We start from the raw sequence: 26,860 nt of genomic DNA, 5'->3' as shown, positions 1-26,860 counted from the left end.
ACACAAAGACTTATTATTAATTATAGCAGATCGGCCTTAGCTTAGGATTGTTCCAGCTAGCTCTTATAATTTAAATTAACCCATATCTCTTAATCTATGTTCTTCCACAAAGCTCATTACCTCATCTCCATACTGCTTCCTCCTTGTCTGGCTGGTAACTCTCTTACCCATAGATTCCTTCTTCTCTTCCCCTCTCTTCCTGGAAATCCCACTTATCCTCTCCTGCCCAGCTACTGGCCATCCAGCATTTTATTACACTAGTCACAGCAATTCATCTTCACACAGTGGACAAATATTCCCCACCAGGACACATCTTGGCAGAGCCAGCCATGTGGTCTCTGAAGCCACCTCTGGTTGGTAGGAGCCAGGAGTGTTCAGGGCTTGCCCTCCTGTGTGATCTGAGCAGAACTCAGAGCCCTCCAGCTCTGCAGCCCTTTCTGCTGTCCAGTTGTGATCCAGTGGGGAGGGGAGTCTGATGGCATTGCCTAAGTTAAGTGGCCCCACTGCTACATGACTCATTGGAGCTTGGTTACCTCTGGGCTCCGGTTTTTGTCTTCTCTGGCAACAGGAATGACCCAATATTGAAGTGGCATCTTGTTCCACCAATAGACTTGAGCTAATGGCCTTAGGGTGTGGTTTTGGTGTGTGGATGTGACCCCTTATAAGGAAGAGGAGGGGCTTGCTCGGGCTCTCTCCTGGGGTCTTGTAGGAGTGAACCCCACAAAGCTAATTGCCCATGAGGGCGGGGACAAGTAAATTAGCACAGGTAGAGATAAAAGGAAGCGAAAGGAAAAAGGACCTCCTCTTTTGGAAGCCGGCCATACTTCTTACTCCCAGCTTGTGTGACTCTCTCTCTCTGGTAAATATATTGTATCCCCTATAACACTGGCTATCATCTTTAGGGTATGGCCTGAGCATTCTAATTGCAGAGCCTGCACTTGCATGGGTAGAAGACCACGGCAGTCATTTACCATCATTGTGTAGTGCTCCCTATATAAACTCCTGTTATCCTCTATTTGGGCATTTGCGGACTTCCTTTAACCCGCCTTCATAATATAGATTGATCGATAGTCCTTTCATGGAGAAAAATTAAAACAGGTTATGCATTCCTCTCTTTGAAGAGACAATCCTGTGTGTCTAACATTCCTGGTTACGTTAGTGCTTATCTGTGAGCACAAGGACAAGGACCTCCCTCCCTCCCTCCTATATTTTCCTCTCTGATGAACTTTCAATTCCTCCTTCACATGTAACTCATGTTACTTTCCCCGATAACATCATCAGCCTAAATAAATAGTTAAGTTACAGTCTCAGTTCCCTCACATTATGTGTGTATCTCTCAAACTGTTGTGCCCAAATTCTGAACCCCAAATCACTAAGAAGCCCATTTTGATGCAAAAGCAAAGAGTCTTTTATTAAAGTTATTTAACGAGCTAAACCCATTAGCTTGGGTCCTTCACTCGGCCACCATGGTTGATTTCTGGAGAAAAGACCCGGAGCAACCTCAAGGCAGGGATCTTAAAGGGCAGTGTAAGGGGAGTGTCTAGGGGTAAGGAACAGTCTCAGGATTGGTGCACTTCTGTTTGGATGACCTGCCCTGTATTGATAGGTCAACTGGTTGTTATGTCCCATAGGCCCTCCCAGGGTGGTTGCTATACTCTGTAAGTCGCTGTTGTGCACTTGTCCATAAAGCACACCCAAAGCTGTAAAGCACAGCCCCGCCAGCTAACTTCTGATTGGTTTCTTGTCACAAGAAGGGCATATGACCTCCTAGTGACCAGGACAGGAGCCGCAAGGTCATGCAAACACATGGTAGCCTGTTATGGCTGCTAAAATGGGGAGGCTGATCACTACAAAACCATCTTATACTATGTGTTCATATTTGTATTCCTCTTCTGAGAAGTCTCTGGGATCATTTTTTTTCCTTTTTTTGGGGGGGATCATTTCTTATTACATGCACAGTCCCTGATGCATACCAGGTACTCACTATTTCAACATAGGTAAGACCCGAGGCTCCAAACCTATTTCCCTTTCTTTTTTCTTTTTAAAGGTTTATTTATTGATTGATTTGTTTGTTTATTATGTATACAGGGTTCTGTCTGCATGTGCCAGCAGAGGGCACCAGATCTCATTACAGATGGTTATGAGCCACCATGTGGGTGCTAGGAATTGAACTCAGGACCTCTAGAAGAGCAGCCAGTGCTCTTAACCTTTGAACCATCTCTCCAGGCCCAACAAACTCATTCCTATACACAACAAAGAAAGAAGGATGAAATGTGCATTTGTTTTACATTTATATTTACTGAGTATCTGATACATACTAGGCAAAAGGAGCAGAGTTACTTCTCACTCTTTGACCAGTGCCCTCGTCCTTACAAAAAAGTCCATTCTGCCGAGTTGGCCTCCACTGATTGCTTGGTTACTCTTCAGGCACAGGTTTTGCAAGTAGTTTTTCACATAAAGCATAGTGATAAGAGCCATGAATAAATCCAAAGAGTACCTGAAATACTAGAGGAACAGCCATTGCTTTCATCCCAGTTTGACAAAGGGTTACCCAATAGAGTATAACTCTTCCTTTTGGTGGCAGTGGAACAGAATGATACCTGAAAATGAAAAAGAGTCAACTATGTCTCCTGGACTGACACACCATTGGAATTTCTCCCAAACTAGTCATTTCTAGTATAGGTCTACCATACAGATAACAAAGTTACATGTTAGCAGGCTACTTTGTTTTGTTAGCCTGTAGCTAAAGAAAAAGAATAGTTTATTAACAAACCTCCCCCACACCCCAGAAAGAAGGAAGGATTGAATGAATGAAAGAGAAGGGCTGGATAACTCAGTCAGTAAAATGCCTGCCATACAACCAGGAGGACCAAAGTTTGATCCAGGTCAATAGGAAAAAAAAAATAGCTGAACATGGTGATGTATGATTATAACCCAGTGCTGGGGAGGCAGAGACAGAAGGGTCCCTGGGATTCATTTTCTAGTCAGCCTAATGGTAAGCTCTAGCTCAGTGGTTCTCAACTTTCCTAATGCTGAGACCCTTTAATAATTTCCTTGTGTTGTGGTAACTCCAACCACAAATTCTTTTTTATGCTACTTCATAATTGTAATTTTGTTACTGTTATGAATAATAATGTAAATATCTGTGTTTTCCTATGATCTTGGGCAACAATTATGAAAGGGTTTTGACCCCCAAAAGGGTTGGGATCCACAGGTTGAAAATCACTGCTGTAGACCAATGAGAGACTCTGCTCAAAAATGTAAGGTGAATAGATATGGTGGCACGTGTTCAATCCTAGCACCTGTAAAGTCAGGCAGATTTTTTAGTTCAAAGCCTGCCTGGTATACACAGAGTTTTCCAGGCTATTCATGGCTGCACAGTGAAATCCTGTCTCAAAAATGTAAAATCAGGTGGACAGCTTGAGAAATAACACCTGGAGTTGACTTCTGGTTAAATGTACAACACAGACACACCATACACACACACACACACACACACACACACACACACACACACACACACACACACACGGTGGGGAGGCAGGGTACAAGAATGAAGGAGAAAGAGAAGGAATAGATACTTACTTAACTGCTAAACGTCCATTTTTACGAAAAGCCAGAGAACAGGGATATAAAACACCACATGTTACACCAATCAGCATACTTCTCACAATACAGTTTTCCTCGCTTAAGTTACCTAGAAAGTGAAAGATAACAATTAATACAATGAAACAGCTGTCTCAAAGCACAGTTATTTTGCTGTTTGCAACCACAATTAAACAGTAGAAAGGACTTTAGCAACTCAAAGTCTGGCACTTAATAGGCTTAAATGCATCTTGTTTTAAAACTGTACTTGCTATACTTTAAAATATGGAGAATTATCATTTATGTGTGATTTTTACAGAAGCAATGTCAGAGTAAGAATACTATCACATCTGATACCTGGATTCTAGGTGAATACATAGGTACCAGGAATATAAAGAGACCTTTTTTTTTTTTTTTTTTTTTTTTTTGTCACACACCTTTAATCCAAGCATTCAGGAGGCAGAGGCAGGCAGATAGAGTTTGAGGTCAGCCTTGTGTCGGCCTGGTCTACAGAGTGAGTTCTAAAACAGCTAAGGCTACAGAGAAAAAACCTATCCTGAAAAACAGAGAGAGAGAGAGAGAGAGAGAGAGAGAGAGAGAGAGAGAGACAGAGAGACAGAGAGACAGAGAGAGAGAGACAGAGAGAGAGAGACAGAGAGAGAGAGACAGAGAGAGAGAGACAGAGAGAGAGACAGAGACAGAGAGAATGCTTCTAGTCAGTATATTGGGGAAGAAAGTCATTAGACAAATGTTAAAGAAAAAAATAAGAGGGGCTGGAGAGATAGATCAGCACTTGAGTGTACCTGCTGTTCTCACAGAGGACTCAGGTTCAGTTCCCAGAACCCACATGGTAGTTCACAACCACTCCTAAGTCCAGTTTTATGGAAGAGTATCACTTGTCTTGCTTGATCAGTACTGTTGTACAGATCAAACCAAGAAAGACATGTAAATGATAAAATAATATACAAATATCTGAGAGTATTATTAACATTTGTTAATGAGTAACTTTTGTTAATGAGTAATTTGTCATAGCCCTATTATGTATCAAAGAATTTAAATTTACCTGAATGCAAAGCATCAGTTACAAAGAGCTTGTAAGTAATGACAGTAGACAAAAATGGAAGGATAGTCAAGGATACACAGGTCTTCAAAGCTTCATGTTGAACCTTGAAACTGTTTCTGAAAACGATGTTTGCCAGTAGTCCAGACATAGCACTAGAAGTTCCAAAGAGTAAAGTTCCATATATATTTACAGTCCTGATAAGACCAAAGAAAAAAACTAAGATTAATATAACATTCTTGAAATGGATCTATTCTTTCTTCAGTAGTTATAAACTATAACATATCTACCCAGCATCAAATATTTCTTGTTACTAAACTATAAAAAAATTATTTAAGATCATCTAGGGAAAAAATATATTCTCACATGGTTAGCCTGTCTAGAAAAGAACTATTTGTGAATTGGTCCAGATACACTTGAAATAATTTGTCTATGGTTTTAATGAAAATTCACTGAACAAGATTTGACAGATTTGATTTTACTTAATTCTGGCTCATACCGTGATTCAGTAAAGCTGCAAAGTGTAACTGTTGTTATTCTTGAGTTACATGTGTCAGGGAGAGGGAACATGTGTGCAAACACGAATGTGTGTCAGGGAGGGGGGCACATGTGTGCAAGCATGAATGTGAGGCTGATACTGGGAACTGTACATGACTGCTCTTTATTAATTAAGGCATGGTCTCTCAAAGTCAGAGCTCACACTAGTTTTGCCTGCCAGCTTGCTTTGGGGATTGCCTGTCTGCCTTCTAAAGCTGAAACTGCTGCATACCTCAAATTTCTATGGGTTTCTGGGGATCCAAAATGAAGTTCTCAAACAAAGAGCTCTGATCACTCAGTCACCCCCTCACCCAGCCTAGCTAAACAGCCTTGAATCCTAGTTGCTCTTCAGTAATAGATAAGTACCCTTCAAACTGCTTTCATAGCAATTGATTTTAATTTAAAAAATATTTGTACAAATAATATTTCAGCAGTAAGTTTGGGCATTTTTTTTTAAAGAAGCAAAAGAAGGGGCTTGGTTCCCAGAACCCACATCTGAAGACTTACACCAGTCTCTAACTCTAGTTCTAGGGGCTCCAAAGCCACTTTCTATCTCCTCTAGCATGTGCTCATTACACAAACATACACATAAATAAAATAATATAAAAAGAAATCAAGTCTAACAAATCATTATTTCAACCCATTGCTATTTCTGTCCAGTTCTTTAAAAAAAAAGTATTCTTTATAACCAACTCAGTAAGTAGTTTTATTTTTTTCTTTTTCTCCATGATTATTTATTAGCTGTGTTTTCAGAGCTTTTATGAAGGCATCTTTTGGAACTTCAATGTTGCCAGTTTTCCTAAAACCCTTCTCCATATAATGTGGATATCTACAAGATTCTCCTTAGACCACTGTTTAAGAGAGCAATTCAGGCTGCTACTGGAAGCAAAGTAACTACCAGAGAAACTGTGGAAGCCTATAATACAAACATTTTGGCAAAGTAGTATAGTGATGACACTACCCAGAAACGAAACTTTGGAAGAGACAAACAGAAGGAGCAAAACAATAAGCAATTTTTGGAGACTATAGAAAGGATGAGCAAGGAAAGTTGGTGACTCAGCTAAAAGTGTGTCTCTTACTTTTTTTGATAGTATTCAAGTTGTTTTTCAATAATTTCGGTGATTATTGGTCTGAATTTTGTATCCCCTAGAGAAGGAATCAGCCGACCATATATATGAATTGCCATCTTGATGTCCTGGAAAACATGAAATTCCAGAGTCATAACAGCTAACCATACTAACATTAAATAAAACTATAAAACTATACTCAGACAAAAAATATTTAGTCTACAAATGTTCTATGTACTATGGTGTCTGTTTTTGCAATATTTTAAGGACATGATTCAATCAGTATTTACTGTGCTCTTATTATCTGTTAAGACAATGTTTTTGTCTTTTGAGTTATACGATTATTTGTGTTTACATATGTGGTGGTTTGAGTAAGAATGGCCCCATAGGCTAATATATTTGAATGCTTAGTCATCAGGGAGTGGCAGTATATGAGGATTTATAAATATTAGGAGGTGCAGCCTTGTGTGCCACTGCAGGTGGGTTTTGATGTTTCAAAAGCCCATGCCAGACCCAGGTGTCTGTGCACCCCATCCCCCCAATCAGGTTGTAAGCTGCAGGGCCACTAAAATGATACTGGACTAACCCTTTAAAACTGTAAGAAAGCCTTCAACTAAATGCTTTGTTTAGTTGCTGTGGTCATGGTGTTCACAGCACTAGGACAATGACTAAGACAACAGATTAGAAATTAAGTTTCAGAAAGCTTGTCTCATCACAGAGATGATTTTTTTTCTTTTAGTATAGCTTTCTCTGTTCATTCCAAAAGAATAGAAGGCCCTACTTGTTTACCCTCTTCAGGTAAGGTCAGCAACAGGACCTGCTTGTGGACAATGATCTCCTGTCTTCTCTAATGGAAGCCTGAGTAATTCTGTAGATTATTTTGTGGTTAGGAGACAGCCAGGAGTGCTTGCTTTGGTGAATAGAAAAAAGAAAACTGGAGAAGAGTACTGTCCCAGCCTGGGAAGAGGCAGTGAGTGCATCAAGGTCATCTTGCACTTTTATGTTGTATATGCGGTTTCTTAGCAAGGCCTGGGAGTAAAGGAAGGCCTTTGTCAGAAACAGCAATATGGCATACCATGAAGCTTAGATTCATGGTAGTGGACTCAGGGATTGTAAGGTTCCTGTGTCCCACAAGATAAGTAAATAACTACCAACATTAGAGAACACAAGGGCTTGCTCAATTAATAGGTGAAAAACTAAAAAATAGATTTTAAAAGGATCTTTTCCGAATGTCTGGCTATGGGTACGACTTTTGGGTCTCTGTGGAGACATCTGTTAAGTCCTTTGGTGCTCTGAAATTCTGCAGCTTAAGTGTTTTTAATGTCATCCTTACAAGGAAATATGGACACTTCTTGCAAATCCAAAATTTCTGGTTGGAAATGTTTACTTATTTCATCAGTGAGAGGTCTACTGATTCCAAGTTCAGTGCTTTTTATTTTTTGTTCTACATTTTCTGGATTAGTCAATGAATGAGGGTAAAGTCAAAGACTCATTATACATTATATGTTAATATTTATAAGAGCATATACTAAACCTCAAATTAATGAAAACAAAATAAAACAACAAAAACAAGCAATGGATCCAGATGCCAAGAAAACAACACATACAAAGTATGGTTTCCTTGATCTTATGGTAGTATACAATAGATCAAAAGACCAGTTTCTCTTCCTCAATACAGAATGGTATTAAATCAGTTCTTTTCTTTAAAATATCTGAGGAAGATGGGGGACATAAATACAAGTTATATCTTTTTAAGGAGACTAGATTGAAATCTTTTGCCCTCCCCCCTATCCAAATGGAAACAGTACTTTCTAAGGAGATTCTCTACCCAATCCATCTAGTGTACTATGAAGGCACATATCAATAACATCATAGGTAATGAAAACACTTCACAAATTTTTTTTTTCTGCTCTCATCTGTAGCGAGCTGCCGGTGTTTTAGGCTATGGTGCTACATTACTTCACAATGATATGAGGCTAAGGATGTAAATGAAGACAAAGACAGTGGCTCATTCTTTTTGTTTGTTTTTCGAAACAGGGTTTCTCTGTATTGTTTTGGAGGCTGTTCTGGAACTCGCTCTGTAGACCAGACTGGCCTCGAACTTAAAAGATCTGCCTGCCTCCCGAGTGCTGGGATTAAAGGAGTGCACCACCAACGCCCAGCCCGGCAATGGCGTTTATTTTTAACAAGAGTGGAGCCTTAAATACCAAAGGCAGGTATGGTGGAAAAACATCAAGGTCAGGAGCCCTCTGGCAAAGGGTGGGCCAAAACCAGGAATGAGCATTTAGACAATAAAGGTGAACAGAAAACAGGAACTTGCATGTTGGCCTTACTGGGAGGAGGGGATGAGAAGTGTTTTGCTAAAAGCTGCTAGTCACAAGCGGTCAACAGACCCCCATGGGGTTAGGGTGCAACACTCATCCAGTTAACTTAACAGTCTTCCCCACCACTGACAGAAAATTTCCAGGCCTTTGTAACAGTTCTGTGGATAAGGGGTACTCAGAATTATGGTTACAGGACAGTAAATAATGAAATAATGAAAAGCGACAGCAAATATTTTTGTTATTTGGTGTTTGTAAGGCTTTCACTACACTCTCCTTGATTAAAGCAAGTATAGCATATTAACTTTCCAAGAAGTTTTTACTTATGTTTGTGGTGTTGGGATAGATGCCGGGTCTTGAGGCACCGTAAGTGCTCCACATCCTCATTTCCAAAAGGCTTTCAACAAGCGTTGAAATGAAGATTTTTTGCCACAATCGACTTCTAATCTAAAAGTTAAGGAAGTTCAAATTCACCCATCCGATCAGACCTCCATCCTATACAAGCGCATTTGTGTAGGTGTATGGTTTGCAAAGTGTTTTACAGTGTGTTGCATTTTTAAGCATATTTTTGACTTGACTTCCAGAATTTCATGCAGCATTCTCACATGTTTTATCCAGCACTGGTGCATGACAGGTTCCCAGGTAATCAAAAGAGTGTCTTCAAGAATTCATCACAACAATGAGAGAAATAGAGGTCGGGCCGGGTGGGGCTAGGTGAGGAAGTATTCCTAATTAAAGGAAAGGCTTGTAAAAGGTCCTCGAGGAAGAGAAACAAGATACATTTACTCTGGAGTAGACTTCAAGTCTACGTTGTTAGGAATTACGTCCTGCCTGCATAAAGTCGGGACTAGCTCTCTCTATTTGCTCCTTCACATGCACCACTTCCGGGGAGGTGACCCACGCCACTCCAGGTTTTCGCCTACCTGGGGTGCTTCTCTAGCTTCCATCCGCACCACACCACCATCCTTCAATTCAGGGCAAGCTTGAGGCTCGGACGCCGCCATCTTGGCGTCTCACGTGCCTGGCTGTAGGGCGTGGCTGGAGCGTCTGGGGCGGGACTTTGCAGCTGGCTGACAGCTCGCTCCCCTTGCCGGGTCCGCCCCCACCTAGTCAAAAGCCGCGCCCTCCAGATGGGTGGAGATTGGGCGTGGCGTCTGGAAACTGCGACTGCTCATTGGCTCCGAGGAAGGCGCAGGCGCCCGTGGGCCCGCCTCCGGCCAGCCTTGCTTGTCCTTTGCCTGCAATTTGTCAGCCTGGCCGCCTCTTGGCCAACCTGAAGGGAACCTGGGGCGGTTTGGGCTCAGGCCTGTTGCTGCGCGCCCTCTTCTCAGGGCGGCTGGGCAGGTCGAGCGCTGGCAGCTCGCTCCTTCGGCCTGGTCGGTGTGTTAAGGCTGTGGCTTCTCGGGTTCCTCCTCAGAGCCTCCAACCCGCCTCCCCCGGCGCGGCCAGAGCAGTACGGACTAGCCTGCTCTTCCCAGTCTTCAGTCCCCTCGTAGTCCACCCGCAAGCCCCGCTTAGAAAGGGTCCAGTTAGAAATCCCCTCACCCCTGCTCCCCAAAAGAGCCCCGGTCGGCCAGTGTTTCAGGGGTGGAGGGTGCTGCAAGGAGGCCAGGCGCGCTTCCGTGCACGTGAAATGCCCAGCAGCGTCTCCCAGACCCGCAACCCCCGACCCTCCAGTCTCCATGTCTTAGACAAGCCAAATTCGGGAGTTATATAATTTCTAGTGCTGCTGTTTCCCTTGCCCGAGGAAACACTTCATCGCGTGGAGGGTGCAGGACATTACGGTGCTCTTCTGTATAAGACCGGGGTGTGGGCAGGGGTGGCCAGCGGTGGCAGAGAAATGTCTTTTCTGCAAAAGGAAGGTGGGTAGCTTGGAGAGAGACTGAGAAAGGGTGGATGTGGGAGCCAAACAGCTGCACTCCCATTTAGGATATCGCGGACTATTTGCATAGTGTGTGGTTGCATGCCTAATACTACTACAGCGTCTCTGAAAACACCTTTGGGGTGAGGTTTGGTTTCTCCTCTCCAGCAGCCTCAGTGTTTTTCCTCGCCGGATAGGGAGCTGCTGGATGCAAAGAGATGGCATGATGTGAATGACTCCAGTGTGAAGAAGTCTGCTTCGCCAAATCATCCTGCATCAAGTGCCCATTGAATAGCACTGTCACTTTAATGTCTCCATGCCAAGGGATTGCTTTCCTTCTTTTAAATCCTCTTGGTTAATACATGGGAGGATCAGAATCAAAGGGCCATTAAGGATCAAGCATTGGGGGCTCGGAGAGCACAGAAGAAAAACATGAAAGTGACAAGCTGAATCCTGTTTTATTGAGGGGGTGAGATTCGGAACCATTAAATAGAAGGGGGTCTTTGCATCTCTGTTCTGCCCCAGAAAACTGTTCAAACTTGCACACCGTTTAAAAGACTAGAGTCAGACGTTTTTAAAAAGTATTTTCGAAGGAGGGGAGTTTAAACATTTTCCTAAGAACTGATGCTCTTTATTACCAACAATTTCGATTATATATAAAGTAACGGGACAATCACCCTAAATTTGGTTTGTGCCTTAATCGAGTTAGTAATTGAACATCCAAAAGTATTGCTGCCGGAAGAGAAGAGTTTTAATAACATTTTCTATGCATACAATAACTTCCTCAGCTTTTAAAACAAGGACACATATTTTACAAAAATTGAAAACCTTTTTTTTTCTCTCTGAACACTGTGGGCAGTGTAAAATGTCTGGTTGTGGAAAAATGCATCATTATTTTCTCTATTTGAAATAGAAGACTCAGCCTGGATATCAAGGCTGACGCGTGAAGTGGTTTGCAACAGTTAACCTGACTCCATCTCAATTCAGCTGGATCAAGCAGACACTTGCAAAGAGATCTTGAGTCCAGTATCAGTGGAGAGACCCAAGAATGCCAGTCAAGAAGAAAGGTGGGCTATGAGGTTCATATATAATATTTAATTTTCCTTTTTCTTGGATGTGGTATTTGTAATTTAAATTGTATTGCATTGGGCAAAACTTTGCCTTGTTTTGAGTAAATACTCATTGTAATACTTTCTCAGTAATAATTTTCTATAGTAAAATTAAGATGATATTATAGACATGTGAATTAAATCAGGCAGTTGGTGTCACCATTTATAATTAGAATAGATTCATTGCTATAGATTTGGGGTTGTCCTTAGCTTGTTAAAGCTCAGTTTAAATAATGTTTAAAAAGAAACTGGCACAATGGAGCTCTTCCCCCATGAACTCCTACTTATTGAATGATTATGTAGTTGTAACAGATAGCAAAGTGATTGTGTTTACCCTGAGCAGAATTATAGCTTTGTTATTTATAATTAAAAGCAGACTTCATATTTGAGTTTATTCCACTGTAAACCTTCACTATTGTGCTAATTCACAACTATGATAATTTATTCTGCATTATTCAATAACATGTTTGGGAAGTTCCCTCAAATATGCTTGCTTGTTTCTTCCTTTCAATAACTGTTATCACTTTGATCAAAATCCAGTGTAGTTTCTGGAGCATCATTTATTATAGATCAGAGACCTTAAGGGTTCAAGTTAGCCTAGAACTACCGGAGATGAACTATATACCACAAGGCCTTACTGAAACCAGACTTTTCTGTTTCTTAAAGAGGGCATCAGAAATAAAGTTTATAGAGTTTTGAATCAAAATTAAGAAGACCCTTGAAATTTACTGTCCTGGACTAGTATGGATCCAGTTATGTTTAGTTATGTTAATTATTACAATATTTAACCTGAGACCACCCCAAGACACATTTTCATATAAAATCTAGAGAATGTGTATGTTTTTTATGTTGTTTAATCTATCTGATTGTGGGTTTGGAATATGTATTGAGAAAAATTCCAGTCAATGATATGCTTTTTGTCTAAAATAGTCTGTGTAAAGGGGAACAGCACTATCTAAAACTAGTGAAACATATAAAATTGTGCTTTTCCTTTCTGGGGTAGAAAAGTAGGATTGTTTCTTCCTCTGTCGTTCTCCATAAGACTACTGGAAAGGGTGAGCTCTCTTTCATGTTTTAGAGTTGTACCTGGTGATGTTGGACAATATTGGTTTATGTGCAGCAAGAAAGGAAGGTTTGAGAAATGTGGCCAATAAACAATGTCTCTGATTTCTTTAACGCAGTGTGTGTTTTTTACTTTTTCTACCATTCCTGTAGACAAATCGAAATACCTTATTTCATTTTGCGTATAATTATAAATGACAGAGAGAAGGAAGGCACGAGGGAGGGAGAGAGAAGAGGAGAAATCACAATTGATGTTCTAGGTGTAACTTATGTAAGCAGAGTGAACTTAAGGGGTCTAAAGCCAATAGACTTAGTTTCTTAAAAGTTAATGATATTTTAAAAACTAGAAATTTTGGTAATATTATTGAAAGTACATATTTCATGAGAAATTGCTACATTTGATCTCTTTGCCTTCCTTTCTTCTTTAAAAAGTGAATTGATAAAATAGGATAAAATTTTAAAGGTGATGAGCAAGTTCTTCTAAAAAGGTACATATTTGAATAACATGAATGCACCTGCATTATGGAAATAATTTAATGAATTGATCTAGAGAATTTATGTAAATTTTAATTTTTAAAAATTGTTAGTGTTCTCATACTTGAAAATAGAGACAACTAGTCAAATTATTGCATGAATTTTGCATTTTAATTGCTAAGTTTGCTACAATATAAGAAAAGTGTTTTAAATTTTAAATTAGATTGTATAGGTCAGGCCATCCTTCTTTTGAATGCTTTTCTCAATGTATTGCTATATGGTATAGATATGTGAGAAGGAGATAGATATAATATGAAGTAAGATAATAATCCCCATTGAGCCAAGTGTCTACTCATTGTCAACTATATCCTCATCAGAATGTTAAGTTTCCCTAAGACATATTTTCATTTGGTGCTTATTTTGCATATTATTTCCATAGTAGAGAGGATATTTCTTTACTGATAACCTGTGACCCTGATGGGAAGTGGAAATGGGTGTGAGATCTCATCAAGCCCATTTGAGGGGCCTATTCTTGGCTAGCAACAACTGCTCACTTCACACATGCTCTTCTGCTTTGCGGCCATTGTGGTGTCTTTTTCTACCTTTCCAATTCATTCTACCTTTCCAATCCTTCCTCTTCACGTTGTTTTTACAGTTTTACCAACTGGAGACTTATATTTTGTTGTTACATTTTTTTCTTGAGTATTTTTTAATCCAATATTCTATTATTTATAGTAGTAACTTGATTTAATGTGAACTGAACCTATAGGACAATCTTTGACATGTTTTAGTTTGTAACATCGTAGAGTTAATACAAAGTCAGATATGATGAAAGGTCATCCCAGGTTGAAGAGGCTTCTTGAATTGAATGATAGAATTTCATATTGAGTTATTAATGTTGGAAAAAAGTTTGCGATAGTTTGGGATTCATGTTTTCAGTACAAATTGTCATTTTAAGTTGTCCCATTGGAACTTTTTAGTACGATGCACTTATGTTCTTAAACATTTTTGTTATAATTATTATGTATAGGAAAATTATTTCTTTTAGTAATTGACAACAGACATCACTTTCATTTAAAATCCTTTAGTTATCTTCTGGGTATCTTTTATGCTGGCATACAACTACCTCTGATATTGATCATTTAAAGGATACTTTTTCCCTTTGAATTCTTTTTTTTGCAGTTGTGTTCATGTATGAAATGGGCATATATAAAGAGATGTTTAGCATGTACTGAAACATTGTTTTCGTATTCATTCTTTAGCAATAAACCCTTAGAAAGGAAGCTGAATATTATATATCATGCTGTATATAATTTAGAGTTATAAAATGATGATGCCATATATCTTATGGGCATCCTTAACATTGAGATCTGTACTTTCTGGCCACTGTCTTTTATGACCCACTGTTTCTTAAAGGTGTCATTTCTGATTTTATTTGGGGGAAGGAACCTTATAACTATTCTTATTTTTTCTTCATTTAAAATTTTCTTCTTTACTTGTTTCTAGCACTTTATGACTTAAGCTAGTTGTAGTGTATCCCTGACTTACATTTGCCTCTCTTTATTATCTATATCTACTCTTTCCATCTCTATCACTTTTTTCTGTTGTTTTTCTGAGCTCTTGGCATGCCTGCTTCAGTCTCCGGTGTGCTGGGATTACAGATATGTGCTACCGCATTTTGCTTCTAGCTCATCTTAAGTTAAAGAAATGTTTTGGAAGTTACAAATAGGAATGCATATGCATAAATTTATTGATGGTTCCTGAATGGCTGACGTTTTCCCTTTGAATTCATGTTTCTAAATTTATCTTTGATCTTCCATGTTTGCCATGGCAGGACTTTATCTAGATGCCTTTTCTAGCCCACAAAACTTTATTTTCATCTTCATGTTTTCCTAAAAACTAATACAAACTCAAAAGATTTATGCATGGGTTTGCCTAGAAAAGATTGAAAAAAATAATTATCAGAGGTTTGAGAGTTCTCTAAGTAAATATTTTACTCAGCATGTCTCTTTGCACCTTAAATTCTCTGAAATCGTCATCTCAGTGTTGTTAGGGAAGGTTTGAAAATCATGAATCCATAGATTCTTGATGTTGCAAAATAATTACCAATCCAGGAGGCATAAAGAAAGAGTGTTAAATAAAAAATATTTTGGTGTTCACATACTGAGTTAGAAGTATATTAGGAATCAAACAACAGTCTTAAGGTAAATTGATCTATTAATTGTTTTTATTTTATACATATTATATATTGGAAGTTGAAAATAATGTAGTAATGCCTTGATACATAAGGTGTGTGACATGCTAGGTTTTGGGAAACCTGCTCAGAGTTCCATTCAAAACAGAACATTTAATTTGCATTTTAGGATTGCTACTACTTACTTTTTTGGGTAGCAGTCTATTCAGTGAGAAGCTATACATAAAACATTGGATTTAAAAAATGTCAAAGTAAAGCATTCAATCCATTGTTTGGTTCCTCATTATTACATAACTATTCACTGAATTATAAGAATACTATTCATTAGTAATTATATGTTATCATGTCAATTATTATCAAGTATTTTATCATGAGGTTGAGATGCACAAACACCTTTTATATTGGTAGCACAGAATCTAGTTCCTAGTCACAGGTCCTGCTCAGGAATTTGTAGCAGTAAAGACATAAGGGCTTTGCATCCTTAATGTAGGTTGCTTTGTCAGCAAAGGATCATGAGTTTCACCCAGACTCTTCTGTCCAGTCAGTCATTTCAAATTTCCATCTAGTAAGCTTTCTTCATGGGTTCAATTTTTAGTATGTTTTGCAAAGCTATTTCAAGAATTACAGCCAAGTCACCTCTAATATGAAACGGTTGTTCTGATCCCATTTATTTTAGGCCTTTTAAATCAAGAGCTGGCCATGGTGTCTCAAACCTGTTATCCAATTTCTTAGGAGGCTGATGCAGGAAGATTGATATAAGTTTGAGGCTACCCAGAGCTACACAGTAAGCTTCAGACCAGCTTTGATTTCAGAGTTAAGACCCCATCTCAAAAACAAACCAACAAACCAAAAAGATCAAGAAGAACAATGCAAGGTTAAAAAAAGAAGATCCTGTGAAAATGAATTATTTAAACTTCCAAAGATTATAGATAAGATTTTGTAACCTCTCTCTTCTGATGATACTATCTTGCTATATTATGATACTAACTTAACGATGCTGGGGTAGGATTCTAAGGCTTTTATTTGAGTGGGGACTGTCTTTCTGGAGCTCTATGCCAGCTCTATTGTTGAGGTTTGATAATAAGAGTTGAAAGAAATTTACTAGATTCCATTTTTTAGCCTTCATAGGTATTGATCTAATATTTTTGAAAGGCATGAATTTAGAGCAAATAAATCCACCCAGTAAGGGTTTGCTGAGTTCTTACTGTCTAACAGATATGTTTTAGAAAGGCAAATGGTATTCCACCTGTATTTTTTATGATTTTTTTACAAATGTAAAAAATTATTTTATATGTGTCAAAGTTTTGCTAGCATTTACTTATAAAAGCAAGGGCATGCCTGGTGGAGGCCAGAAGAGGGTGTCCAGTACTCTGGAGCTGCAGGTGACTGTGAGCCTCCACTTGGGCTCTGGGAACTGAACGTGCGTCCTCTGCAAGAATAGCAAGTGCTCTTACCCACTGTGAGCCATCTCTCCAGTTCCTGTCTTCATGATTCTTGAAATCTGTTAGGACACAGATGTGGAAGTGAGCAATTTTAATAATTGCATAGTTGTGTCAACATGCTCTGCCATGGAAACAGATGGAGAGGACTCAAGGCCATCTAGAGAATATGTGATAATTAATATAAGATACAGAAAATAGTAGAACTTTACCAGTCAATGTAGAATGAATTATGCCATCATGTCCTGTATTGGCATCCTCACTGTCTCCTGCCTCCTCCTCTTCCACAGCATCAGCAGGGTAGAGTGGAAAAAAGCAGACCTTCTTAAGAGTATCAGACTACTAGAATATATTATAAGATAATCATTAATTAGGCCATTTTAAATTTAAAACTGTATCTATTGTGCAGATGTTTGTGCACGTGTATGAATGCTTGATGATGAATGTATGGAGGTCAGAAGACAGCTTGTAAGAGTTGGTTATGTTCTCCATGTCCTACCATGTAGGTGTCAGGGATTGGACTCAGGTCCCTAGGCTTGGTGGCAGTGACTTCACTAGATGAGTCACCTTGCCAGCCCAGATTTGGACTGTTGATGTATACATTTAGATATATAGGAAATACCAATTTTTATAATTCAAATTTAATCTTTACTCCTAGTCACTGAATAGAGAACACAATAATTCTATTCTGTTGAGATAGCTCCCACTTTTCTGGGGTTAGATGGGGTTATATCTTGAATGTGTGGTACTTTGTATGGTATATATGTTCCTGAATATGTACAAATATATTACAATATTATATATATAACATTATGTGTATATAATAATTTACCTCTGAGATAAGAGTTTCTGTGTTTATATAGTTTTCTGATCTGATAGAGTTTTTTTTTTTCAAGACAGGGTTTCTCTGTGGCTTTGGACGCTGTCCTGGAACTAGCTCTTGTAGACCAGGCTGGTCTCAAACTCACAGAGATTCACCTGCCTCTGCCTCCCTAGTGCTGGGATTAAAGGCATGTGCCACCACCGCTGGGCTCTGATAGAGATTCTACTTCCAAGTCCTGGACTTATATTTTAGTTTATAGAATTTCTGTGTTTCTGTTTGCCTAGATATATTATGATGACTCCCTTTCTCAGTCTTGCTGCCTGCTAGTAAAGCTGACAGGAAGAAGAGTCTACCAGGCCTATTGTTTTTTAAAATAAATTAATTTATTTGTCTTACACCCCATGGCAGTTTCCCCTCCCTCCTCTCCTTTTATTCTCTCTCCCCACCTTCCCTCCATCCCCCAAACCCACTCCTCCTCTGTGTCTGTTCAGAAAGGATAAGGCATCCCAAGGCATGGAATATCAAGTTGTAGTAGAACTAAACTACAACCCCTGTGTTAAGGCTAGGCAAGGCAACCTAGTACGAGGAATAGCTTCCCAAAGCCAATCAAAGCCTTAGGGACAGCCTCTGCTCCTATTGCTAGGAGTTCCACAAGTAGACCAAGCTATACAACTGTAACATATATGTAGAGTGCCTAGGTCAGTCCCTGACAGGCTCCCAGGTGGTCAGCTCAGTCTCTGAGCCCCTTTGAGTCCAAGTTAGTTGTTTGAGAAAAAGTTGACTTTTTAAGTGTCAATTTCCCAAATAGCATAAACATATCTTTTTATCATGATGCCACTAAGTGGCCCATGAAACCACTCCTTTAATAATTCTCTCCCTTACTGTTTATAATTTCTTGTTGCCATTAAATAACATTTATAGCTTAATGCTTACAAAATGGGTAGCAGAATCAGTACGAGAGGCTTGTCTAATGCTCTATTCCTGTAAGGTGTGATACTCTGGAATGGTGAGTGGGCTCACAGTGCAGCCGAGGCTGCTGGGTGCTGGAGTTCCATCTGTGACATTAACTGGTTAGTTACAGAAGAAATCAAGAGTTGAACTTTACATTCTTCACTTTAAAACATAATTGTGCTAGTATTACCTCTGAAGATTATTACGAGAGTCAAGTACTGAGTTCATATAAAAACTGCTCTGTAAATAGGAACATGCTATGCAAGTTCTTGCCTTCAGGGTCCAGAGTTCAGGTCTGCTCCCATCAGTGACAGGGGTCCACCTTTGGGAGCAAAGTTGCTCAGATGTGGTAGTAACACAGGTGATCACAAATAGAAAAGGCCACAATGAGTGTTTTTAGAATAGATCAGGATAAATAGTCTTTGTATCATTTTCCCCTCACAGATACTAAGTGATATGTAAACTATAATATGTCCAAAATATTTGTAATTTGTACTCAAGATCTGTCTCTGTCTGGCTAGATATTATCTCACTCTTTAAAGTCATTTTTTCTTTTTCTTTTTGTTGAAAATGGGTCAGCTCATATTCAGTAGATAGCTGAATAGACGTTTTATTTAGCAATTTGCTGTCTTCATCTTTTCTGTTGATTATTAGCTTTCATGCTTGTCATTCTCTTCAGCAGTTCTCTTTTTTATTATTTGAAAGCATGGCTTGTCTGAAAGGAACAACCTACCGTTTTAATAGTAGATCTTTGTTAAAGTATATTATCTTTTTTTTTGTTTTGTTTTGAGCATGAGAGTAATTTCTGAGGGTGACACATGATCCTTTCCTGTTAGGACAAGTGGCAATATGGTATAACATGGAAGTATGGGCTTTGGCACCAGATAGATGCAAATATCATTGCTAGTTCGAGCACCTTGCTGATAATAGAACCACAGTCAGTGTTATGGTTTGGTCTTAGATGTCTCCCAAAGGCCCATCTACTAAAGGTTGCCTTGCCTGGAAGATAGGGCCTACTGGAAAGACAGAAGATTGTTGTGGCTTCTCTCTCTTCTTTGATTTGGCAAGTTGAGAGGAGAGCTGTTTGAGCCAGTTCTTTCCTGTACCATGTGGGTCCTAAGGATTGAACTCAGATTTCCAAACTCAGCTTGGCAGGTGCCTGCTGGCCCGAAAGTTACACTTTAAAAAGGAACATTGCATATATGTATGCTGTGTGTGTGTAGTCATGTCTAGTAAGTGATGATAAAGAGTTGTGGCTATTTAATTTTTCATAAATTCATTAAAATAGTGTGAAAAATACTAGTTATTGCATATATATCATATTATAGTTAAGTAATCTACCCAAAACTAAAAATATGATCACACTTCTCTTCCTTTAAGTCTTCTGTGTCCTGGTCCTCCTTGTATGTAAGACCAAACATAATATGCATGATATCAATGTCTTTGCTTCTGTTTGGCATCTGGTGTCTTACAGTGGTTTAATCCTTCACTATGGTATATCATTTAATTTTTTACTTTTGGAATAAAATGTCTGTAATGTTAGACTATTGCCTTTCTCATTTAGTATTGCATTTATTCCCAAAGTCTTAAAAATGACAAGGTACTAAATAAATACATGATTAATGAATAAAAATACATTTATATATCTTATAGAACAATAGGACTACTTTTAAATAAAGTATGCTATTAATATAATTCAAAATTTAGTAAACATACATGAAAGTAGATACTAAGCACTTAATTCAATATTCTAAAATTCATAAATATAATTAATGTATGAATGATGAGCATACTGGCCACTTTTATGCCAACTCGTCACAAGCTAGAGTTATTCGACACAGGGAAACTCAATTGAGAAAATGCCTCCATAAGGTCCAGGCTATAGGGCATTTCTTAATTAGTTATTGATGTCCCAGGGTTTCCCCATTGTGGGTGGTGCCATCCATGGGCCAGTAGTGCTGGGTTCTATAAAAAAACAGGCTGAGAAAGCCTTGGGAACAAGCCAGTAAGCAACACCCCTTCATGGCTTCTGCGTCAGCCCTTACCTTCAGGTTCCAGCTGTGTTTGAGTTCCTGTCCTCACTTATTTTGATGAACAGTGATATGGAAGTGTAAACACCTTTCATCACAGTAATAGGGAGTAAACCCTAACTAAGACAATCAAATTTGTTTTCCAGAGAAATGTGACTTCTTGGAGGATTAAGAAGGGTTTTGTAGAATGAACCCAATATTTGGAACCTAAAGCATTCGGATTAAGTTACAAATCTGTTATTTAGTAGCTCCGTGATCTTGGATTTATGAATTTCAGTTTCATGTGAAATAGGCACAATATAACTTGTCAATGGTGGGAATCAGATAATGCATTTAAAATTTCTTCTACATTGTAAAAATGTTGAACAAACTTACATAAAAGATATTCCATTATTCTAAATTATTTACTCTGAGATTAAAAAAAATATCACATTCACTTTATCCTGTATTGTACTCGGAGCTTAGTTTTGCTAATGATACCATCTACAATCTGTTTTTCAGTTGTGGAAAAATGCTTTTTTTTCTAAAAGATTACTTTTAGCATTATTGCTATTCACAGTTTTAATTTTACATTACCCATTCCAAATTATAAGTTTTTGGCAATGCTTTTCTTATACCACATACAATAGAATTGACCCTAAATTAGCAGACACAAGATTAACTATAATGCTAATTATATAACATTCAGTCTGTTCATGGGTTGCATAATTTATGCAAAAATTTCTCTTGTGGAAAAATGGCACTCCATCTCCATTTCTTCTTGTAAGTATCTTCAGTAAATCCATTTTTTAAAAATTTTATGTTTCTGGGATATTTTCTTTAGAGAAGAAAATATGAAAATTGAAACCATCATATCAACAATTGAAGCAAAAATTAAAATTGCCATCAGTTAATGTTCTAGCTTGCATGATTGCCAAAACTTTCCATGTTAATTCAACCCTAAAGATCTGAAAAGACAAGACCCTTGCTATTATGTCTTTTGTTTTGTTTAATTTATAATCAGTGCATAGGTATGTAGTTTTAGATTACCCTCAAGATCTAACTTCCATAAATCAGGGAAGAGTTAACAAGGCAGAATGGGACTGACACCAGGTGAAAATAATCAACACTAATCTAAAGAAGCACAAGTAGTGACACTGTCACTCCTGGCTGCTGATACCCGAGCCTAAGTCGTCCAGGAAACAAGTCTATTTGACTGTTTTCTTTCACGCTAGCATTTTAAATGTCAGGTTTTTCTCATGAATCTTGTTGGTTTAGAAAACATTCATCTGTTTTGAGTCAGTATAATGTTTTCCTTGAGTAGCTAACCCATAAATGGTAAATAGATGAAACTCCCTCACTAATCAAATTACATTGCAAACATGTTTATAGGAATGTCATCAGTATGGTTTTGAAAATCGCCCTTTACCAGAAAAAAGATTGAAACACCTACAAAAATGCCACAAAGTGAACAGAGAAACAAACAAAAACAGACAGACTAGCTTCAAAGTTATAGTTCAAGGAGAAGAAAAAAGTTCCCTACCATAAGTATTAAAAAATTATAACTGCTTAACAAGGAAAACAAAGGGCTAAGGCTTCAGCCACTACAGACTGTGGGACCATAGTCCAAAGAAACATATAGAAGTATAGTATAATCATGGTGTTGCTGATTCATTAGTTAGCAGTGGGCAGAAAAAGGTTGGGAAGGGAGGACAAGAAGCTGTTATTATTCCTGAGAAATCTCTGCTTTCTTATTGTCAAAGAAAATGAAAATATTTTCCCTGACCCCAAATTGTTAACACTGTTACATGGGTAAAGCATGAAACCACTTTTAAAGTTTTAAAGTCAATAATTTTATGGTTTTGGTCCTATAAAGTATTTAGTGCATTTCAAGGTTTTTTTTTGTAGCATGATAAATAAAATACCCAGAGACAGATATTATGATTCAAGCTTCAAGCTGAAGATCAGAGAAGCAAAGCAGCCAAGCCAGTAGATCTTACCTCTACCCATCTGAAATGGCAGTCCTGTCCACACAAATCTTCAGAGGCATAAGGCTCTGAATTCCTGTCTCCTTATATTCCTTTCTCTGCCCCGCTGTATCCTCCTGTCTCCACTTCCCTAGTGCTGGGATTGAAGACATGTGATGCCAGGTGTTGAGATCACCTTGGTGTAAGCTGTTTCTTTTAGAAATGAACCAGTTTGGTGTAGTTAGTGTGGTCTTGAACTAACAAAGATCTGTGTACCTTTTAATCCTGAGTCCTGGGATTAAAGGTGTATATCATCACCACTAACTTCTATAGCTAACTAGTATGACTGCTTTGCTATTCTGATCTTCAGTGGCTTTAATAAGTCATGACCAATATGTCACCACAAATTTGTCATATTTTAATAGATAGGGGCCTACAAAGAGATCCCCTGGACTCCCTAAAGATGACAAACTATTGGTTGTTCTACATCATGTGCTGATAAAGTTCTGTTGATGAAGACAACATGCACTTATATAATTGAAAATGGAGATGTTCAGGTGACTCCCAACTAGCATACATGGTGCTAGAAGGTACTCTCTACAGTGCCAAAGGAAAATGCAATTAGCAGTGTTGCCCACCTACAAACCCTGTCACTACAACAAAGACCTTCCTCAAAATATACTGGTGCGATAGTGGCACAAATACTATTGGAGTAACCAACCACTTTTTACTTGGATTAAAGGTCTACCCAATTGGATAGAACTCATACCTGACACTGCTAAATGGCCAAGAACCTGAGATTAGGTAGATCATGGGCCTAGAGAAAAACCCACTACTATTATTCTGCTAAAGCAACACAGCAATAAAAAGACCCCTAATGACAAATATTATCATACCTGTAGAACCATACTTTGCTCAACTCTTATCAAAGAAGCTCCATGCATTAGATGGGAATTAACATAGAAATCTTCAAATGCACAATGTACAGAGTTTGAGAGACTTTGGAACACCAAATCCTAAATGGATGTTTCTATCAAACTCCTCCCCTTACTGCTCAATGATCTATGCAGAAGAGGGGATAGAAAGATTGTAAAAGCCAGAGGTGATGAATGGATGACTCTAAGGAAGCAGTGTCTACTGGACACAATAGGACTGAAGTATATATGAACTCACAAGGGACTGTGTCAACTCAATAAGACAGGCACAGGTTCAACCCAGACAGAGTCCCAGAACTGAAAGGGGAAAGTAGATACAGGGCCTCATCACCCCTAATCATGAAGTTTTTTTTTCCAGTTGATATCTGTTGGCAAATGCAAATCTTCAGTGGAGGGTCATTGGGTATATTAACCACCCTCCAACAGGGAGACTCCATGCCCAGGAGTAGTTGGCCAATACAAAACAAGCTCCATGCCGGGCGTTGGTGGCGCACTCCTTTAATCCCAGCACTTGGGAGGCAGAGGCAGGCGGATCTCTGTGAGTTCAAGGCCAGCCTGGTCTACAAGAGCTAGTGCCAGGACAGCGTCCAAAGCCACAGAGAAACCCTGTCTCGAAAAACCAAAAAACCAAAAAACCAAAAAAACAAACAAGCTCCATGTCCTTTTTTGGGGGTGGAGGGGAGTGGTTGGCTTTTCTTTTTGATACGAGATCATATTGAATGCATATGTCTTAATGGGTTATAGGGACCCAATGTTAATTCTTCCTGTCCATGAGCACTGGCTATCTTTTCAGTTTTTTTCCTGTTCTTCTCTAATTTTTATTAGTGTTTTCTAAATTTCATTGTGGAAATCTTCCATATCTTTGTGTGATGGCTAATGTTGGTTGTCAATTTGACACACTCAGGGAAGAAGAACCACAATGTAAGGCTTATCTCCATCAATGGCCATTTCTATGGTGAATTTTCTTTAGTGAGAATAGATGTAGTAGAGTCCACTGTGGGTGATACCATCCCTGGGCAGGTGTTCCTGGACTATTTATCAAAGGTAGTTGAACTGAGAATAGGCCTTTGAGTTCCTGTGTTGACTTCTCACCATGATGGTCTGTAACTGGTAAGCCAAACGAACCCTTTCCTAGTTTTTTTTTTTAAATGGTGTTTATCACAGTAACAGAAACCAAACTAGAATATTTTGATTAGGCTCATTTCTAGATTTTTTTCTGTATCTATGTTTTGGTATCCTGTATCTCCATATTAATTTGTTTCAAGAAAACTTATGTTTCCTTATTGATTTATTTCTTGATTCACTGGCTGCTCAAAACTAAGCTGTTAAGCTTCTATGCATTGGTATAGTTTCCAAGGATTTTTCTCTTTACTGGTTTCTTAATTGCATTGTGCTCAATGGAGAAAGCATAATTTCAAATTTTTAAGAAATTGTGAGATTTGTCTTATGACATATCATATGATCTGTCCTGGTAAATATTCCATGTGATGATGAGAAACTATTGAAAGTCATGTACTATAGATACCTAATATGTCTGTTTATTCTTGGGCCTAATTCAACTCTGGCATTTCTTTGTTGACTTTTCTTTCTGGATAATCTGTTCACTGCTGAAGTGGGCTGTTAAGCTCTCCAGCTATTATCATGGTGGAGTTGAGTGCTTATCTTGGCTCTGTTAATATTTGCTCTCTGTATTTGTGTGCTCTAATGCTGAGCAACATACTGTTTTGAGCTATTTCCTCCTGCTGAATCTATGTTGGCTTGGCTGACTTGGAAATTACTGTGTAGATCAGGCTGGTCTGGAACTCACTTGATTCCTCGTGTCTTTGCCAGACTTTTGACTTTTTTTCCCAAGACATGGTTTCTCTATAGCTTTGGAGCCTGTCTTGGAATTTGCTCTGTAGACCAGGCTGGCCTAAAACCCACAGAGATCTGTCTGTGATTAAAGACCACCACCGGTCAGTTTTTGACTTTCTTATATTGCATATTTGTGTCCTCTAGGATTGAAAAGTTTTATGTTATTGTTTCTTTGGATACACTTTCTAACCCCTGGCATTCACACATTCTTGAGCCCCAACAACCTGAATATTTGTACTTTAGTGCTTGTCTCACATTTCTTTGGATTTTTTCATTCTTCAGTCCATTTATCCTCCACTTGTGTGTTTTTATCCTCCATTTGTGCATTTTCAGATACTCTGTCTTCACACTCTTTTTTTTTAATTTAAAACATTTCTCCTCCCTCTCTTCCTCCCTCTCTCCTCCTTCCTTCTTTTCTTTCTTCCCGTGTGTATGTGCCCATGCACATTTGTGGTGCCCAGAAGGCAGCTTGCATGAGTTGGTGCTCTCCTTCCATCATGGAGATCCGGGAACTTAAACTCAGGTTGTTAGACTTGGTGGCAGACACTTTTTTGGCACTGAGCATTTCATTGGCCCTGGCTATTTCTTTGTCACATCTAGCCTGCTGTTGTTGTCTTCTCTCACATTAAAAAAATTCTTTAGTGTATTTTTGACTCAATACTTTGTGTTTGATTTACATTTATATTGCTTTTATCTCTAAGTTTCTCTTAGATTATTTAAACATTTTCCATTTTTGTCTTCAATTTCATTGACTTTTCTTAAAGTTGCTGTTATAAACATTCTATCTCAGAATTCCCCCATATTGAGTAATACTGGGTCAGTTTCTGGCACCTTATTTTGATTGTGTTGTGAGAAAATGATTTTCTGAAGGCTCCTGAAGCTTGTTGGCATAGATATCACCTTGGCATATGAGGATTAACTGTTTATTCCAATCCTCCTACTTTGAATTTCCAGAAATTCTAAGTAAGGTTTGCTTATTTTCTTTGAGCCTATAATCACCTCCACTACTGCAGCACTGGATGGTGTTCAATTTGAAATTTCTGAGAATTACCATTGGCAACATTACCATTGTAGTCTAGAGGGCAGTCAACCCCAAGTTTGTCTCCAAGACACCATTGTCATATTCTTATTGTTTACAGTGCTAGAGAGAATCAAGCCTTGAGCCACATCCCTGCTAGGCAAGCATTCTGCTGTTGAGTTATATCCACAACCATTAGTTTTTTTGAGGTAGTATCTTGCTGTGTAGCTCAGGTTAGCTTGTAATTTCAATCCTCTGTCCTCTTCTCTCTGCCTCTTGAGTGCTGAGATTCATTGGGGAGGGCAATTTCAAGATTACTCCTGCTGTGGAATAATCGTCTGTACACTGTGAATATATATTACTCTCATTGGCTAATAAAGAACTGACTGGCTAGTAGGCAGGCAGGAATAATAAGTGGGAAAACCAAACTGAGAATGCTGGGAGGAAGATGAAAGCAGAGGAATAAGCTCTGGCTATTTGATGGAGGCATGTGTTAGGCAGGACAGCAAGGCCTTGAGGTAAGAATATCCTTGGTGCATTTGAAAAAGAATTAAAACCACTGTGGTTGGAGCAATGTTCAGCAAGAGGAGAAGT

General features: G+C 38.6%; 2 protein-coding genes across 7 annotated transcripts in view; one reads left to right on the top strand and one right to left on the bottom strand.

The window, feature by feature from the left end:
- Positions 1 to 2,278: 2,278 nt before the first annotated feature.
- Tmem126b (transmembrane protein 126B) lies at positions 2,279 to 9,649 on the bottom strand. 2 transcript variants are annotated; one of them, XM_040732058.1, is made up of 5 exons: positions 9,494 to 9,649; positions 6,262 to 6,377; positions 4,649 to 4,842; positions 3,586 to 3,697; positions 2,279 to 2,600 (listed from the first exon to the last, which is right to left on the bottom strand). In XM_040732058.1, exons 1-5 carry the CDS (start codon positions 9,572 to 9,574, stop codon positions 2,417 to 2,419), a joined length of 687 nt encoding a protein of 228 aa, XP_040587992.1. In that variant the 5' UTR covers positions 9,575 to 9,649; the 3' UTR covers positions 2,279 to 2,416. The 2 variants fall into 2 exon arrangements, with proteins under 2 accessions (XP_040587992.1, XP_040588001.1); XM_040732067.1 differs by having other exon boundaries at positions 2,279 to 2,505.
- Positions 9,650 to 11,353: 1,704 nt separating this feature from the next.
- Positions 11,354 to 26,860, top strand: part of Dlg2 (discs large MAGUK scaffold protein 2) — a 1,919,116-nt gene continuing 1,903,609 nt past the window's right edge. For all 5 annotated transcript variants that reach the window (XM_040732003.1, XM_040732001.1, XM_040732000.1 and 2 more), the window contains exon 1: positions 11,354 to 11,498. In XM_040732003.1, the coding sequence (XP_040587937.1) occupies positions 11,480 to 11,498 (19 nt within the window). In that variant the 5' untranslated portion in view covers positions 11,354 to 11,479. The remainder of the gene's footprint in view (positions 11,499 to 26,860) is intronic.

This window comes from Mesocricetus auratus, unplaced genomic scaffold (assembly GCF_017639785.1).
Source record: "Mesocricetus auratus isolate SY011 unplaced genomic scaffold, BCM_Maur_2.0 Super-Scaffold_4256, whole genome shotgun sequence".
Lineage (NCBI taxonomy): Eukaryota > Metazoa > Chordata > Mammalia > Rodentia > Cricetidae > Mesocricetus > Mesocricetus auratus.
The sequence above is the reverse complement of the archived record's forward strand: the minus strand, read 5'-3'. Positions and strand labels throughout refer to the sequence as shown.

Coding starts and splice junctions, on each gene's coding strand:
- Tmem126b (XM_040732058.1), bottom strand. CDS start 9,574: ATGGCGGCGTCCGAGCCTCAAGCTTGCCCTGAATTGAAGGATGGTGGT. Junction 4,843..6,261: donor CTTGAATACTATCAAAAAAA/GTAAGAGACACA, acceptor TGGTCTTATCAG/GACTGTAAATATATATGGAA. Junction 3,698..4,648: donor AACTGATGCTTTGCATTCAG/GTAAATTTAAAT, acceptor TTCACTTTCTAG/GTAACTTAAGCGAGGAAAAC.